General features: G+C 35.1%; 1 protein-coding gene across 4 annotated transcripts in view; it reads left to right on the top strand.

Annotated features, from left to right (window-relative positions):
• Cdk17 (cyclin dependent kinase 17) overlaps positions 1-14,820 on the top strand; it is an 88,025-nt gene extending 73,205 nt beyond the window's left edge. For 3 of the 4 annotated variants that reach the window (XM_021258445.2, XM_004844901.4, XM_013072283.3), the window contains exons 11-17: positions 4,397-4,517; positions 6,713-6,810; positions 7,880-7,985; positions 10,096-10,138; positions 11,138-11,228; positions 12,479-12,556; positions 13,085-14,820. In XM_021258445.2, the coding sequence (XP_021114104.1) occupies positions 4,397-4,517; positions 6,713-6,810; positions 7,880-7,985; positions 10,096-10,138; positions 11,138-11,228; positions 12,479-12,556; positions 13,085-13,122 (575 nt within the window). In that variant the 3' untranslated portion in view covers positions 13,123-14,820. Of the gene's footprint in view, positions 1-4,396; positions 4,518-6,712; positions 6,811-7,879; positions 7,986-10,095; positions 10,139-11,137; positions 11,229-12,478; positions 12,557-12,730 lie in introns of all 4 variants that reach the window. The other variant, XM_021258446.2, reaches the window with a different exon arrangement.
• The last annotated feature ends 939 nt before the right edge of the window (positions 14,821-15,759 follow it).

Below are 15,759 nucleotides of genomic sequence, written 5' to 3'. Positions count from 1 at the left end.
AAATTGTTTCTGTACCCCACAGAATAAGATATTTGACAGAACTTTGGTGGGTGGTTGATGTTGGTTATTAGCAACCAATACCAAAAGCCAGGAGTTCATAGGTGGTAGTTCATAAACCTCTGGGGCTCCTGAGGTCCTTTCTCAGGAAGAGATCGCCAAAGGTAAAATATATTATCAGAATTACACTAGACTTAATTGACAGATTCAGTAGAGTAGCTGGATATAAGGTTAACACTCAAAAAACAATAGCTTTTTTATATACAAATAACAGACTCACTGAGAGAGAAATTAGGGAAACAATTCCCTTTACAATAGCATCCAAAACAATGAAATATCTAGGAATCAGTCTAACAAAGGAAGCAAAAGATCTCTACACTGAAAACTATAGCACTCTGAAAAAGGAGATCGAGGAGGATTTAAGAAAATGGAAAGACATCCCTTGTTCCTGGGTAGGAAGAATCAATGTATTGAAAATGGCCATACTTCCAAAACTACTGTATAGATTTAATGCAGTGCCGATTGAAATTCCATCAATATATTTCACAGAACTAGAGAAAACAATCCAAAAATTCATTTGGAACCAGAAGAGACCCAGAATAGCAAAAGAAATTCTAGGCAACAGAGACATGGCTGGGGGTATTACAATCCCCAACTTGAAACTATACAACAAAGCTACTGTGATAAAAACAGGACAGTATTGGCAAAGAAACAGTCCTGAGGATCAGTGGAATAGATTAGAAGATGCAAAAACAACTACAGATATACTCAGCCACCTCATCTTTGACAAAGGGGCTATCCTTATTGGAGGAAAGATAGCCTATTTAATAAATGGTGTTGGAAAAACTGGATTTCAACCTGCCAAAGATTAAAACTAGACCCATACCTATCACCGTGCACTAAACTAAGATCGAAGTGGATTAAAGATCTAAACATTAAGACAGAAACATTAAATTTGCTGGAAGATAAGTTAGGTAGAACTCTTGAAGACATTGACCTAGGAAAAGACTATGAACAAATCCTCAGTAGCACGGGAGCTAGCACAAAGAATCAACAGCTGGGATCTCCTCTTTTTAAAAAGCTTCTGCACTGCAAGAGAAACCACCAACAGAGCTAAGAGACAGCCTACAGTGTGGGAAAAAATTTTCAGCAGCTGCACCTTAGACAAAGGACTACTATCTAGAATATATAAAGAACTGAAAGAAATCAGACCCCCCAAATTCAAAGACCCAATTCAAAAATGGGTATCTGAAATGAACAGATATTTCTCAGACAAACAAGTAAAAGCAGCAAATATATGAAAAAATGTTCAACATCACTGGTCATTCGAGAGATGCAGATGAAAACAACACTGAGATTCCACCTCACCCCAGAAAGAATGGCTGTTATCAAGAAATTATCCAATAACAAATGCTGGTGGGGGTGTGGAGAGAAAGGAACCCTTCTCCATTGCTGATGGGAGCGCAGACTGGTGCAACCACTGTGGAAATCAGTATGGAGATACCTCAAAGATCTAGGCTTAGAGGTCCCATTTGACCCAGCTATTCCCCCTGCTGGGTATCGTCCCCAAAGAATTAAAAGAATCATACCACAGCGATCCGGACTGCTGAGATTACAGATGTGTGCCACCATGCCCAACCTGGGTCCTTAATTTTTTAAGAGTAGAAAATAAGTCCTAGGACCCAAGAGTTTAGAAGCCACCTCTGTGAAAGAGGTTCCCTTAATATACGCCTGCTACCATTATTCTATATTTATTATATGCCCAATAATTTAACTGTAGCTATTTATCTGTATCATTTTAGCTAATCTGATGTTGAGGGATTTGAAAGTAAAATAGCTGGGTGTGGTGGCACACACCTGCCATTCCAGCCCTTGGCAAGTTGAGGCAGGAGGATCACTGTGAGTTCGAGCTCAGCCTGAACTACACAGTGAGACTGTCTCAAAAAACCAAAAAAAGAAAAAAAGGTAGTAAAATAATATGCTTCTCTTGCTTCTAGGAAGTAAATTGTTTTTTATTTTGAAGGACCCTTATAGAGTAGCTTTAATGTTTTTATGCTGCTCTCAGCTTGAGTACTCTAACAGAACTTAGTTTTCAAAACCCATGCATTGTCCATCATTAACCTCTGTAATTTTTCACAATTTATGATACTTTTACTTTTGGAGTAGTTCATTAAATTTCATAAATACAGATGTTTTAAATATTACTTAGTAACAGATTAAAAAATTACGTGGTGAATTTGTCCTGACAGTTCCTATACTTACGATCATTTAAACTTTGCCATTTGTCTGAAAGGTAAATTGTTACTTGTATTTCCTGCCTTAAAAATGAAATGAATGGGCCACATATTTTAAAATAAGACATTACAAATTATTACATAGATTTTATAATCTCTTCTTACATATAGTTTATTGTCCCCATTCCACTCCCTCCTCCTCTTTGCCAAACTGCATTTATTGCTCTTTGTTCTTAATCCCAAAATGAATGGCAGTGACAGAGAAACCACTTTTGAATAGTCACAAAAGGAATGTCAAGGGCCATTTAAAAAAAAAAAAAAATCTACTTTTATCCAGGCATGCTCTTAGTGCTTTAAATTTTGCTTCTAATTTCCGCAAAGCAAGCCATGCAAATTTTCTTTTTATAGGCCAACCAGAAATTCTGATTATTTCATGAGATAATACAGTCAACTTTGTCTCTATTGCTTTATTTAGTCTTTATTGATTGTATAATACATTATATCATGGTTTCAAGGAAGGGTGAGTGATTTTTAAATATTTTACTGTGTTCTTTATCCCTTTGAAAATTCTACCCTTTTACCAGAATCAGTGAAATCAGAAGTCTAAGAACTACTGATACAGACATTTTCATTAATGACAAAAAATGGCTTGTATAATACTTTATCACATTTAGTTAACTCGGATTGGGAGAAATTGCTTATTTCACTTCAGGCCAGTACTGAAATTGTGATAGTGAGCCAGGAACCTGTTTGGACAAGCGTCGTAGTTGAGAGTCTTTTCAGGAGCAGAAGAGTCAAGTACTGAGGAAACTTTAACTGGCCATCTGCCTTGATGATGTGTCAGTTATAGGATAAACAGATTTACAGCCCTGTCCTTTGTTTCTTGTTATCAGGAAGATGAATCAGAAAGCTGCTTTCTATCTTGCTAATTGCCGAAAATTGTAGAAAAAATAATTTGTTGAATTTATTGCACCAAGTTGGGATGCTAGAATAAAATTTGTAATTAAACTAGTGTCAACATTGTTTCGGTTAACACCTGCTAGCCATTATACTAAACTGCAATAGTGTGAATGAGATCTATTTATTTAAATTTCTGATACTGTTTATGTGAATTGATCCAGTTCAATATTAACTTACCTATTGTGACTTTTTTTGATTGATATTTCAATCATCAGGTATGTAGTTATATAGAACAGAAATCTTGACCTAAAAACAAATTATGTCATTATTTGAATAAAATACATAAAAATTAATTTATATTTCTTCAACTACTCTTTGTTGCTTCTTCAGGTGATCAGAATTTAGAGGCATAGAGGTAATAATAATGCTCATGTTAGTGACAAAGAGATAAAGTAGGAACTCAAGACTTTATTTCTGGATAATCAGTGGATTCCATATTGAGGGAAGCAGTGCCAAATGTTTTGTATCATTTACAGCAGTTAATAATATCCAAAAGCAATGAGGTCTCTCACTTTAAAATTATCCATATAACTTAAAATATAAAAAGAGAATATAAGGGCTGGGGATTTAGCTCAGTGGTTCTGGTGCCTGCCTTGCAAGTGGAGGGACCCGAGTTCGATCCCCAGTACCAAAAAAAAAAAAAGAATACAGAGCATTATAATTTATTCCAAGAAAGCCTTCTCTAAATAGATTTCTGAAAGGAAACTGTCAGTAAAACCCAACTGGATCGTAAACCAATAATTTGAAGATTTTACAGTAAAACATAGCAATTGAATGTTGGAATTAGGTTAAAAGGTGATAAAAGTTTATAGCTATACCAAGTAAGATAGTGTAATAGGCTTATTTTGAATTAATTGTATTTCATCAAGGAAATAATTTGGCATAACTCACAAATAAAAGGAAAATGTCTTAAGTTTAGATTAACCAAGACATTGTTTGAGGTACATTCATACACATAAAAGTAAGCTTATTCTCTGGCTGTGGAATTATTATAGTTTAATTACTTAAGGATTTGCTGGCCCAGGACCACATGCTCTCAACAAAATTCATAAAACTTAATTTTGTTGAAGCTTTGAGAAGCAAAGAAATTGCCATCTCAGGCATCCCTCTGAGTGGAGTTGTGGCAGGGGAAGGGGCTGAGAAACCCATTGTATTCTTAGTGTATTTGAGTAGAGTTACTTCTTTGTTTTCTTTTCCCTGTGAAGGACTAGCCAGAGCCAAGTCAGTTCCTACGAAGACCTACTCAAATGAAGTTGTCACACTGTGGTACCGGCCACCCGATGTGCTTCTTGGTTCCTCCGAGTACTCAACACAGATCGACATGTGGTAAATATATATGGGTATTTTAAAGAGCGCAGTAGAAGCAATGAATAAGAGTTATGACACGAGAGTCATAAGAAATCTTACTACCTAGGTTTAATATCACTTCTCCCATTATTTGATGGCCTTATTCAAATTATTGGCCTGTGCCTGTGTTTCCTCATTTAAGGAAATGAGATTAGTAATAATAACTACGTTAAAGTTCTGTAAATAACATTAAGAACAACTGAGCTAATACATAAAAAAAGCACTCAGAAGAATATCTGAGACATAGTAATTTAATACAAAATCACTATTTTTATCATTTAATATTCACCAAAATCCACCTGCTTTAAGTTGATCTGAAAATAATAATTAAAATATTATAGCTGTCCTTGTACACCACTTTGAGCATCACACTCCTCCAACCAAACATCTTTGTTGCCAGTGCATTCATTATCTCTAGAGTAAAGTATAATTCATCAATCTCATCTTAAGGATATCTAAAAGATGTCTCTAAAATACCTTTGGCAACTTATTGCAGCCTGTTTCTCACTACATCTATACCCTTTTATCCATATGGCCCACTCACTACACCTCAAAAAATAACCTGAGCGCTCTCTACCACGCTTGCTTGTGGTATTTGTTCCAGTCCACCCACCTAGCCTGCTTACTCTGCTCCCCTAACTGGGACCTGTGCCTAGTAACCTTCAAAACCCAGCTTTTAGAACTCTTTCTTGAGTACACCCTGGCCTTTAGTGGTAATTCCTTCCTCTGAACTGTGGTTGCCATGGGCTGCCTATACTTTTATGTACCTGTACTGATAAGTTATGTACTTCTGTTGTCTTGAACAACTACATAAAATCTTTTATGTAACATCTTTTCAAGTTCTAATATATGAATAACATAAAATCTACCATTTTAATCAATTTTAAGTGTATACTTCTGAGATATTAAGTTCATTCACATTGTTGTTATCCCCACCACCATCTTCGAAACTTTTTTCATCTGGCAGAACTGAAACTCTGTACTAATTAAACAACTCCCTAGTTCACCCCCTTTCCACTTCCTGGCAGTTGCCATTCTTCTTGTTTCTGTGAATTTGACTACTCTGAGTACCTCAGAAGAATGTAATCATAACGGTATTTGTTCTTTTGTGCCTGGCTTATTAAGCTTATTTCGCCAGCATAATGTCTTTAAGGTTCATCCATTTGCGGTGTGTCTGTGGTTGAGTATTTGCCACATTTTATTTATCCTTTCATCCATCAGTGGACACTCAAGTTGCTTCCATCTTTTAACTATTGAAAATCATGTTGCTGTGAACATGGATGTAAATCTCTCTTCAGGGCCCTGATTTTCGTTCTTTTTTTTACCTAGGAGTAAAAGTGCAGAGTCGTATAGTAATTCTGTTTTAATTTTTTGTGGAGCCACCATACTGTTTTCCATAGCAGATGCCACTAAATTTTACATACCTGTAGTATATTTACTAGATTGTGAGTCTTTTAATGGAAGGACTGTATCTTAAAATTACGTCTATTCCCACAGTTTCTAGATGACGGTGTCTATTCACTGAGCCTCCTTCCATTTTTTCCTTCACACACACACACCCCCACATAAGTTACCCTATACCTACCTATTCTGTCTCTGCATTCTGCATCAGAAATCTTGAATTATTTGCTTCTCCGCAGCCCTGCTAACTAATTTGTTAAGCTGAGTGTTTCGGTTGAGGTCAGGCCACTGTCATTTTCCCGACTACCATAATAGTGTTTTCTGCTTTCCTCCTTCCTGTCTGTGCACAGTTTCAGGCAGTGGTCCACACCACAAGGGTTTGATGGCAGTAATCCAAACACTCATAAGCATTCAGTGACTGTTACTTACTGTGATACTCTTTAAGAAGCATGCAGAAGAGAACTAGAAATTTTAAGTGGAAAGAATGAGTTAGCAGTGTGGAAGTTGAGACACATAGGGTAAATGTTAACAAATTAGTTAGATCTAAAGATATCTCTCCAGGAGGTTTTTTTTGGGGGGGGGTGTACCGGGATCGAACTCGGGACCTTGTGCTTATGAGGCAGGTGCTAGAACCACTGAGCTAAATCCCTGGCCCTCCAGGAGATTTTCTAGCAGACTAATACAGAATTCTTCTGGAGGCAATCTAGTAAAAATTCTTGTGCTTCATAATATGTAAATAGACTGTTCATTTTTTTTCATGATATATTTTAAAGGGGTGTTGGTTGCATTTTCTTTGAAATGGCTTCTGGAAGACCTCTGTTTCCAGGATCAACTGTGGAAGATGAACTACACTTAATTTTCCGACTACTAGGTAACAGAAGACATCCTTTTCCAGAGATTTATACCTGCAATTGACTAGGTGGATTAATACCATATCTCTAAAAATATATATTTAAATTTTTGATACTGAGGCTGACATAAACAGCTATTATGTTTAAGAATCACCATTGGCTTAATTATTATAAGTTCTTTCTAGGTAACTTCATTTGCAGAATTTAATCTTTGCAATAAAAATTTTATGAAAGGAGAAATAGTACTGAAAATTTACCTTCAGCTTATTATTCAGGGATAATTCTAGCTTAAGTGGTATCATCTGGATAGAAAAGGGCCAGACATCCTCATAGATATGATCAAAAAATGCAATGAATATGCACATTTTAAAAGTGTATTATAGTAAAAGACAGTGCATCAATCTGCCTCTCCCAGAATACTCTTCCTTGCTTCCCACACACATATGGCATCATTCTTGCCACTTTCTGAAACAGTTCTGGGTGTCCACTTTCATATCATTAGTTGCATTGTTGTGGGTACCTCCATGTCCTGAAGTAATTCAAAATGTTTACCTTTTATGGTCATTTTTACTTTCAGGAAAATCCAGAGCTAAAATGGTGCCAAATCCAGTGAATAAGGCAGATGACACCACTGTTTTATTTGACACTAATTGCCATAAACAGTTGATCAATGGGCTGATCAAAAAATACAGTGAATTTAAAAAAAAATTTTTTTTTTTTTTTAAATGTATTACAATAAAAGACACATCACTGTTAACTTTCCTCACAGTCCTCAAAATATTCTCCCTTATGTTGGACACACTTATGCCATCATTCCTGGCAATGTGTCTTTTATAATAAGATTTTTTTTAAATTTAAACATTCACTGTAGTTTTTGATCGCCCCAAGTGTTAATAGCATCACTACATAATCCATAAGTAATACATATATTTTTTTATCATTTAGTTGAAATTAAATCATCTAGTAGCAAATGTAAATTGTTCCCTAAGACACTTCTTAGTTTTACCTATTGTCTGTGCATATATAATTATATGTATATATAATTTTGTGTATATTCATAAACATTCAAATTTATTTTTTTCAATTCAGGAACTCCATCTCAGGAAACTTGGCCAGGTGTTTCTTCAAATGATGAATTCAAGAACTACAACTTTCCAAAATATAAACCACAGCCTCTAATAAACCATGCACCAAGGTATTTCTTTTTCTTAAGCAAAAAGGGAAAACCCATTTACTTTTCTCAATCTTTTGAAGTATTTACCTGAATAAAGGCTCAGGGCAAGTATATAATACCACAGTTGTTAAATGTTTGGGGATCTAATTAAATTTCTTTCTTCCTTTGTCATTTGTTTTATTTTTATTTATTTTTTGTTTTGGTTTGTTTTTTGTTTTGGGTACCAGGGATTGAACTCGGGACCTTGTGTTTGCAAGGCAGGCACTGGAACCACTGAGCTAAATCCTTGGCTAAATAGCTTTTTGGGATTTTTTTGGTACTGGGAATTGAACTCAAGTCCTTGCACCTGCAGGGCAGGTGGCAGAACCACTGAGCTAAATCCCCAGGCCCTGTCATTTGTTTTATAATTCAGTGACCAAGAATCACCAAAGTATATAAATAGAATCGATCTATAAATAAAGTGCATGTAGAATGTATGTATGAGAGTTTTGCAATTTCTGTAGATAGTTCCTTTTCCCAGAGAGTAGCCATTGATTAATGCCTTATTGAATATCAAAGGCAGTATATATTTCTGTTCTGCTTTCTACAGAATTGTTCTGCATTTACTTACAGAAACCTAAATGTTATAGGTAAATTTCTGACTCTGATATACAATGATCTATTGATATTTTTTTAGGTAGTATTACTCACATAATTTTGTGTTTGAAGAATATAAACTCTTTCTGACCCCTCAGCAAAACACAATGTCCCAAGTGTCAGCACTGCAGTTAGCTTCTTCTCACATCTGTCAATCCGAGACTCCCATAAAAATTTGAATCAGAGTATTTTTACTTGTGGAATATATTACATTTGCAGTAACATAGGATAACAAACCCATTTGACTACATTTTCCATCTTTCCTTAAAAAGAATTTTTTTTTTATCACCACAATACCAAATAAGGACATTGGTTTATAATCAAGCCATTCCCATTGCTTGCAACATAACACACTTGCGTTGGTCCCACTTATTCTTAAGCTAAGGAAGGGGCAGTGAAACATTTCTGACACCAAAAATATTTTAGAGGTATTTATATGTACTGATGTTCTTTTTGTTACTATAGCAACTAATATCATTCTCAACTAATCTTTCTTAGGAAGAATAATAATACAGTATTGCTGGGATTTTTAGTGTGTCTCCAGAGCAGCATAAATCCTATTTTTGTCATTTCTATATTGCTTACTTTTGGTAATGTTCAATGCAGAAGGTTGAAGTGCTCCTTCGAAGCAAATTCTCCATGGTTTTAGCACCTAATTTGTCTGTTCCCAGGCAGTTCTGTGTATATGCCAGAAAGGCAAACTACAGAGGACTGGCAGGGTCTGGAGAAGGTTTGGGCTACAGCATCCAGAGGACCCAGGGAGCAGCTCAAGGAAAAATATAATCATAATTGTACTTTTGCCCATGAAACATGGTGCAAGATAGAACATGTGGTGTCTGATCAATGGATTATTTCACGGAAATAAAAATTTCATTAAAATACTGTTCCTAGTTATGTTTATTGCATCATTGTAATTAGCTATCTTTATTGATTATATCTTTGGTTTCTTAGCCCATATTAATGAAGGTTTATGAAATTGTAGCACATTTAAATGGAACTTAGTACCTTCTAAGACCCATTGATGGGCAGAGTATCCTGCAAAACTTTGTTGAATGGCTTGTCTCTCTGTTTATCTTGACCCACAGAGATATTTTAGGATCCCTGTCTATGATAGGAAAATGAAGCTCTTGTGTACTTGTCTTCACAGGAACACTGAAAATTGATGCAGTACTTAAGCTTTCTTTATAATTGAGCTTAATCCTTTAGAGACAGAACAGTGACTAAACAATTTCTATAGCTTTAATGATTAATTTTTTCTTGAATATTCAAAATTTGAACTGAAGCCCAATTACTTACGGTTTGTTCTTAAGCAAATATGACAGGGTAAGTCTTTGAAAGCTAAAGCAAATTTCAATCTATTCGAAGGCAACAACAGTGGCTACTTTAGGGCACTTAAATTGAACAAATGAAAATATTTAAATGAAATAGTTTTATCTGAAGTTTCTACCAGCTCAGAAAAAAGATTAAATTGCTACCTTTTTGTTGTTGTTTCTAGGTTAGACTCTGAAGGAATTGAATTGATAACGAAATTTCTTCAAGTAAGTTACATCTTATTTTGTAAATGTTCAGTAGATAGTTATGCCTTGGTTTCTTCATATAGAATTGAATGAGTAATAGCACCTTGATATATTGTTAAATAAGATTATTTGTGTTAGTATCTAGCATGCTTTAGGCACATGCTTAAGTAAAACATGTATTATATGGTTTCTCTTAATGTATCTGGGTCTCCTATTGTGACCTAAAACAGTCTGAGGTAGTCAGCTGCTGGCATGGATCAACTATGTCAAGGCCATGTTCTCTGCAATTCACATTCTCTTATGTTCTCTTTTTCCTTATACTTACTGCCTTACAGGATGCTGCACCTCCAAATACCACTCATTTTCCTCCAAAGCAGGAAGAAGAGGGAGGATAAGGGTGGTACCAGCCACATTAACCCTCTTATATCTTGAAAGCAAAGGCTTTCACAGAAACCCCTGCAAGGCTTCTTCCCAAGTCTCATTGGCCAGAACATTAATTGTAAGAGAGGCTGGGAATTGGGGAGCAGGATTGTTATGATTAGCTTAAATTTAGAACAGTCATGATTCATGATCCATCTGATGGAAGTATGGATGCTTTAAATGAGTCTAGATTGTATCATCAGGGAAGAAGGGCAGTGGATATTGGATAGATGCATAGCAGAATGTCTGTAGTGAGGTATTGGGTGTATTTCCTCCAATCCTTTGGTGTTCCTGAAGAAAAACAAGACCAGAGGTTGAGTATTTAAGTTTTTTGCCACTTCAGAAAATATAAGGACTCTAAATTTTTTGAGATCCAGCCTTATCTTAGAAATATGGAACTAAGACATAATCATTGCTACATAATCTCTGTAGCAAATCAAATTTGAGTATTATCTGGAGTATTCCAAATTGGTGTTAGCAAATAATCATACTAAGTAGTGAAGCTTTGAAAAAATACCCTTAAATACTAATATACCCTTCTCTAAGGTTTTACGTTAGTTAGAGAAAAAGTTAATGAAGCAGTTCTTTCCTTTTCTACAGTATGAATCTAAGAAAAGGGTTTCAGCAGAAGAGGCCATGAAACATGTATACTTTCGAAGTCTGGGACCAAGAATTCATGCTTTACCAGAAAGTAAGGGAAATTCTAAAATGTTTTTCTCCCTTTATTTTCATTTGTCCAGAGTTGGGGACTGGGGTGCATTAGAGGTTTAGGAAGAGTTGGTTGTTGACTTTTAGTCTTGTTTTGTAATTAGATCAGAATTTCTTGAAGGATGGTATATGTCTTGTTTTTCTCACTTCCTATAATACTGAGTACATTGCTCCTGCTTTATAAGAAATCTATAATATTGAAGTACAGTTATTAATCTTATTAGAATTAAGTTGGAATATGCAATCTAATGATGGCATCCTTAGGCCTAATCTAGCTTCAGTTTAGTTGTCAAAAGTGGATTTCTGTAAGGATTAATGAAGAACAATGGAAACGGTGGTTTCCTTGTGACAGTACATTTCTTTTTTACTGTGTTAAGATGATTTTCCTTTCTTGTAGTCACTCTGACTTTATTATCCCCATGACAAGGTTGAGTGCATTATCGGAATCACTAGAATAGATTTTCTATGCCTGGAATAACTCTTTAATTTTGCTCATGATGTTCTGTTTTTTAAATTAGCCCACTATTTTACTTTAAAATGGAGTAAGGTGAGTGGGGAATTAGAGTGCTTGGGAATTGAGTTGTGAAAAGCTCCCGTTCTCATTTATTAGGCAAATACTAATTCATTGAAGTTTATGTAGCATTCAGTGTCAAAGCTTTCTGGAATAAAAAATCCTTAAGACTTTTCACTTAGAAGTGACTGGATGCTTCTTAGTAAAAGACTGCCTTTGAACAGAGATTAGAAAGGAGAGGCAAATTGTGAGTGTTTTTTTAAAGATATTATTAAAATTCATTATTTACCCAAGTTTGATTTTGAAATAGGTAGTTATGGTTGTAGGGACCTATTGTTCTTCCCTCATACCTTTCTTCCATCATAAGGAGACAAAGGAGGATAGAGAAGAAGTAGAACCTACTGATAGGTTTTGATTAGGTCTCCCAACCCCAGTAAGTCCTGGAATAGACAGTACATATTTTGGTTAAAGAAACACCCATCTGCACTATCCTTTAAACCATAGTTGGCAGAAGAAAGGTTCTGAAAGGGGATTACTTCGCTTGATTTTCTCTTCAAAATGAACAAAAAGAGATCTTTCAGCAGGGATATAACCTTGTAAATGTGGTGTAAATGTTCTATGTTGAATTATTATATACTTTCTAAGTTTTTCTCTGTAGTTGGGTTGTATTTGTGTTAATAATGTTATACTTTCACCTGATCATTTCTGTATGTGCATTTTAGGCATATCGATATTCAGTTTGAAAGAGATTCAATTGCAAAAGGACCCGGGTTTTCGAAATTCTACTTATCCAGAGACAGGTGTGTTTGTCATAAACCATTTCACATGTCGGTCATGAATTTTTGTGTGGAACCAAGCTTTTGCTTTATAAGTTGATCAGTAAAAATATTGATGTAAAAACCAGTATACAGTGCATTCCACAACTGTGTATGTTTAGCATTGCACATACTCACTTTTCTGTATGATGTGGGCAGCTCAGTAAATCTTCAGAGAGACATCTGACTCAGTCAAGTCAGGGATCCTGAAAGCTGCAGATGGCACAGAGACCTTTACAAGTGGCCTGGCTTGATCACTGCACTCGCCACCCCTGGTACCTGAGGCAGAAGACACACCTTGTGCTTCCCTAGTCATCAGGTTCATCACTTCGAAGCATAGAAGCTATAAACTGAGCCCATCGACAAAAGGGTCATTTAAGACAGTGCTGATCACTCTTACCGTGGAATATTAGCTTTTGCTGGTGGGAACATTAGCTTCCTAGAGTCACCAAATACTGTATGTGGGATAAAACTGAACCTTGAACTGCCTCATAAAATGACTTTATATTTTAGGACCGGGGAAGAACAGAAGACAGAGCATGCTCTTTTAAGTCTGATAACATGGTTTCAAGCCCAGCCCCCAGCCTTTCTTACCAATCAAGGACTCAGATCTGAAGGCAGTTATTTCTTTTGGTGGACTTGGAATCTCCGTTTGTCTGCACTGTCCTCTTCACAGTGGAGTCTTTTTATTTCAGACCTACAGATTGTTTTTATATTTGTTGTCACAATGTGACAATTTTTTGTACAGTCGGTTTTAAGGTCTTCTCTGCCATTAGAGCCAGTAGGTTACAACTATTGATGTAACTGTAGCTGCAATTTTTGTGCAGGACTGAGAAACACAGTGCATTATTTATTGCGGAATCATTGCTGCTAAATAACTACTGTCTGTTTATTTAACACAACAGTTGAATGCCTAAAGAAGTTGCAGTGGCTTTATTATATGTGAATGCATCTGTTTCTCCTCATGAATTGTTTTACTGCTGCATTTTTGTTTGTTTTTAAAAATAAACTGCAGTGTTTCCTGGAATATATATTTAGCTTTGCTTAACAGTAAAATTAAGTGAGCCATCTTGAACACTCTTAAGTTTGTGCTATATAATTTCTTATTGAACATTGGCAAATAGAGTAGCTAGAGATTGATAAGCACATTATGTTTAGAAAAGCATGTTGATGCAGAAGTTGATTCAAGCAAGTGAATACCTGACATTTTGGGTTTCTCACCTTAGACACCAATAAATTAAAGCACCAAAATTATTTATTGTTATCTATTCCTCATTTTAGAAAAGTCTGCTGCATATTACTGGATATTTGTATACTAATAGACTTAACTATTTTACACTGTGCTTTAATTTAGTTAATACTTAACCATATAAGTTCATTTAAACATGAGAGTCTTGCTTATGTTTAAGTACACTTCTTTTTTTAGAAAGGATGATACTTCATAGGGGCACGGTTTATTTCATTTGGGGGCTATGTATGTTTCAGTAACATTCACTTGCAATCAGCATAAAGCTATAATATGTCTTTGAAATGAGCCATGATAAATTTCAAATGAGAGAAATGAAAATTTAGAGGATTGCTTTGAAGCATCGTAGGTATTATCTGTTTATCAGAGATAATAAATATTATAGTTTTAATTATGCATCTCCTTGAACATCATAAACACAGATTGGTGTTAGTAACAGTGTTTTAAGCATTTGTGTTCACCTTTAAGAACTATTGTTTAGTGCATCTTACAAACTATAAATCTTAATTGGTAAATTTTGAAATGGTCATGTAGATTTTTGCCTTATATATCATGAAAATAGTCATAACTTAATTTTTTTCCTGATATTCACTGTAAAACATTCAGGGGTCCTACCATTTCTGTTCAGGAAATCTTGTAGTTTGTTGTTGTTATTTAACAGTATTAAATGGGTTTTTGTATATTTCATTTTAACTTTATTTGTGAATAGTGATTGTGGCATGTTTGGGGTATTATTTTAATTTTTCATGATACTGAAATTTTAATTTTTTAAAAAAATTTTCTGAAAGAAACAGATTCATGTGTGATAGTGAATATTGGACCACTACTGCTTTTCACATTTGTAAACTGGTTTTATGTTAAACCCTATAGCCTAACAAACTGCTGTTATTTCTAACTGACAGACATGTATTAATATTGTACTTTGAAGGTTATAAATATTATGTGGAAATTTCTCCATTTTTGTTTTGGAATTTATAATAACAAATCTCCATGTTGTATAAGAGTGGTTTTGTTGAGTCATGATTCTTTCCTGGGGAAGCAGACTCTGCAGAGTGGTGTATGGATCCTTTGTAAGATAATGAAGTCTTGCTGTGCCAGAAGTGGCATAGCTGCTTTATAATTGTTTAGAAAATTCTGCTGTCATTTTATAAACTAGCACTCTCACATAGTATCACATTTATCATTTTATGGGATATATATTTAATTTGTTGCAAATTTGACCTATAGTTTATCCATAAGTTTGGTTCCTGCCTATAAAAGCGAAGAAGTATATCCAATTGTAACATCAAATTCTTCTTCCCAGGAAGTTCTAGGGGTGTTTCTTCATTTTGTTAAGGAGTTTGGCAAGCAAATAAGTGTTTGTGGGGTTGTTTATGTTTTTGTTTGTTGATACCTGAGCACCATTCAGATCTTGACAACATTGGCAGTGCAGAGAATTGAAACTCAGAAATTTTGAACCCCGAACCCTATAAATCCTCTCAAGCTGAGAGGGTTCTTAAAGGTAAGAAAAGTTGCCTCTTTTGTTTTCTTTCCAAATGGCTCTAGCAGCACACATTGAATGTATCATTCTAGGTATATAGAGTGGCTACACTCGGGTGCTTTATCAGCTAAAATTATGAGACCTTTTTTTAATACATTACAGTAGTCTGTCTTTGGGATTCAGGACAGCTAATGGGGGGTTTCCCCCCTTTTTATGATGTGAAAATGGCAATATTTTAATTATTTATAAGTGTACAATTCAGTAGCATTGATTTATCACTCCTTGTATATGTCTGAACACTCAGAAGTGAAATTGTTGGTCAAACATAGTTCTATATTTAACATTTTTAGGGACTGCCACATTGTTTTCCATAATAGCTCCACTTATTTTACATTCCCACTAGTAACATGAGGGCTGTAATTTCTCTTCATCCTCACCAATACTTGTTATTGTCCCTTTCTT

The sequence above is a fragment of the Heterocephalus glaber genome, unplaced genomic scaffold (assembly GCF_053883595.1).
Source record: "Heterocephalus glaber isolate CG9 unplaced genomic scaffold, H.glaber_assembly_v1.0 deba00001572, whole genome shotgun sequence".
NCBI lineage: Eukaryota > Metazoa > Chordata > Mammalia > Rodentia > Bathyergidae > Heterocephalus > Heterocephalus glaber.
The sequence above is the reverse complement of the archived record's forward strand: the minus strand, read 5'-3'. Positions and strand labels throughout refer to the sequence as shown.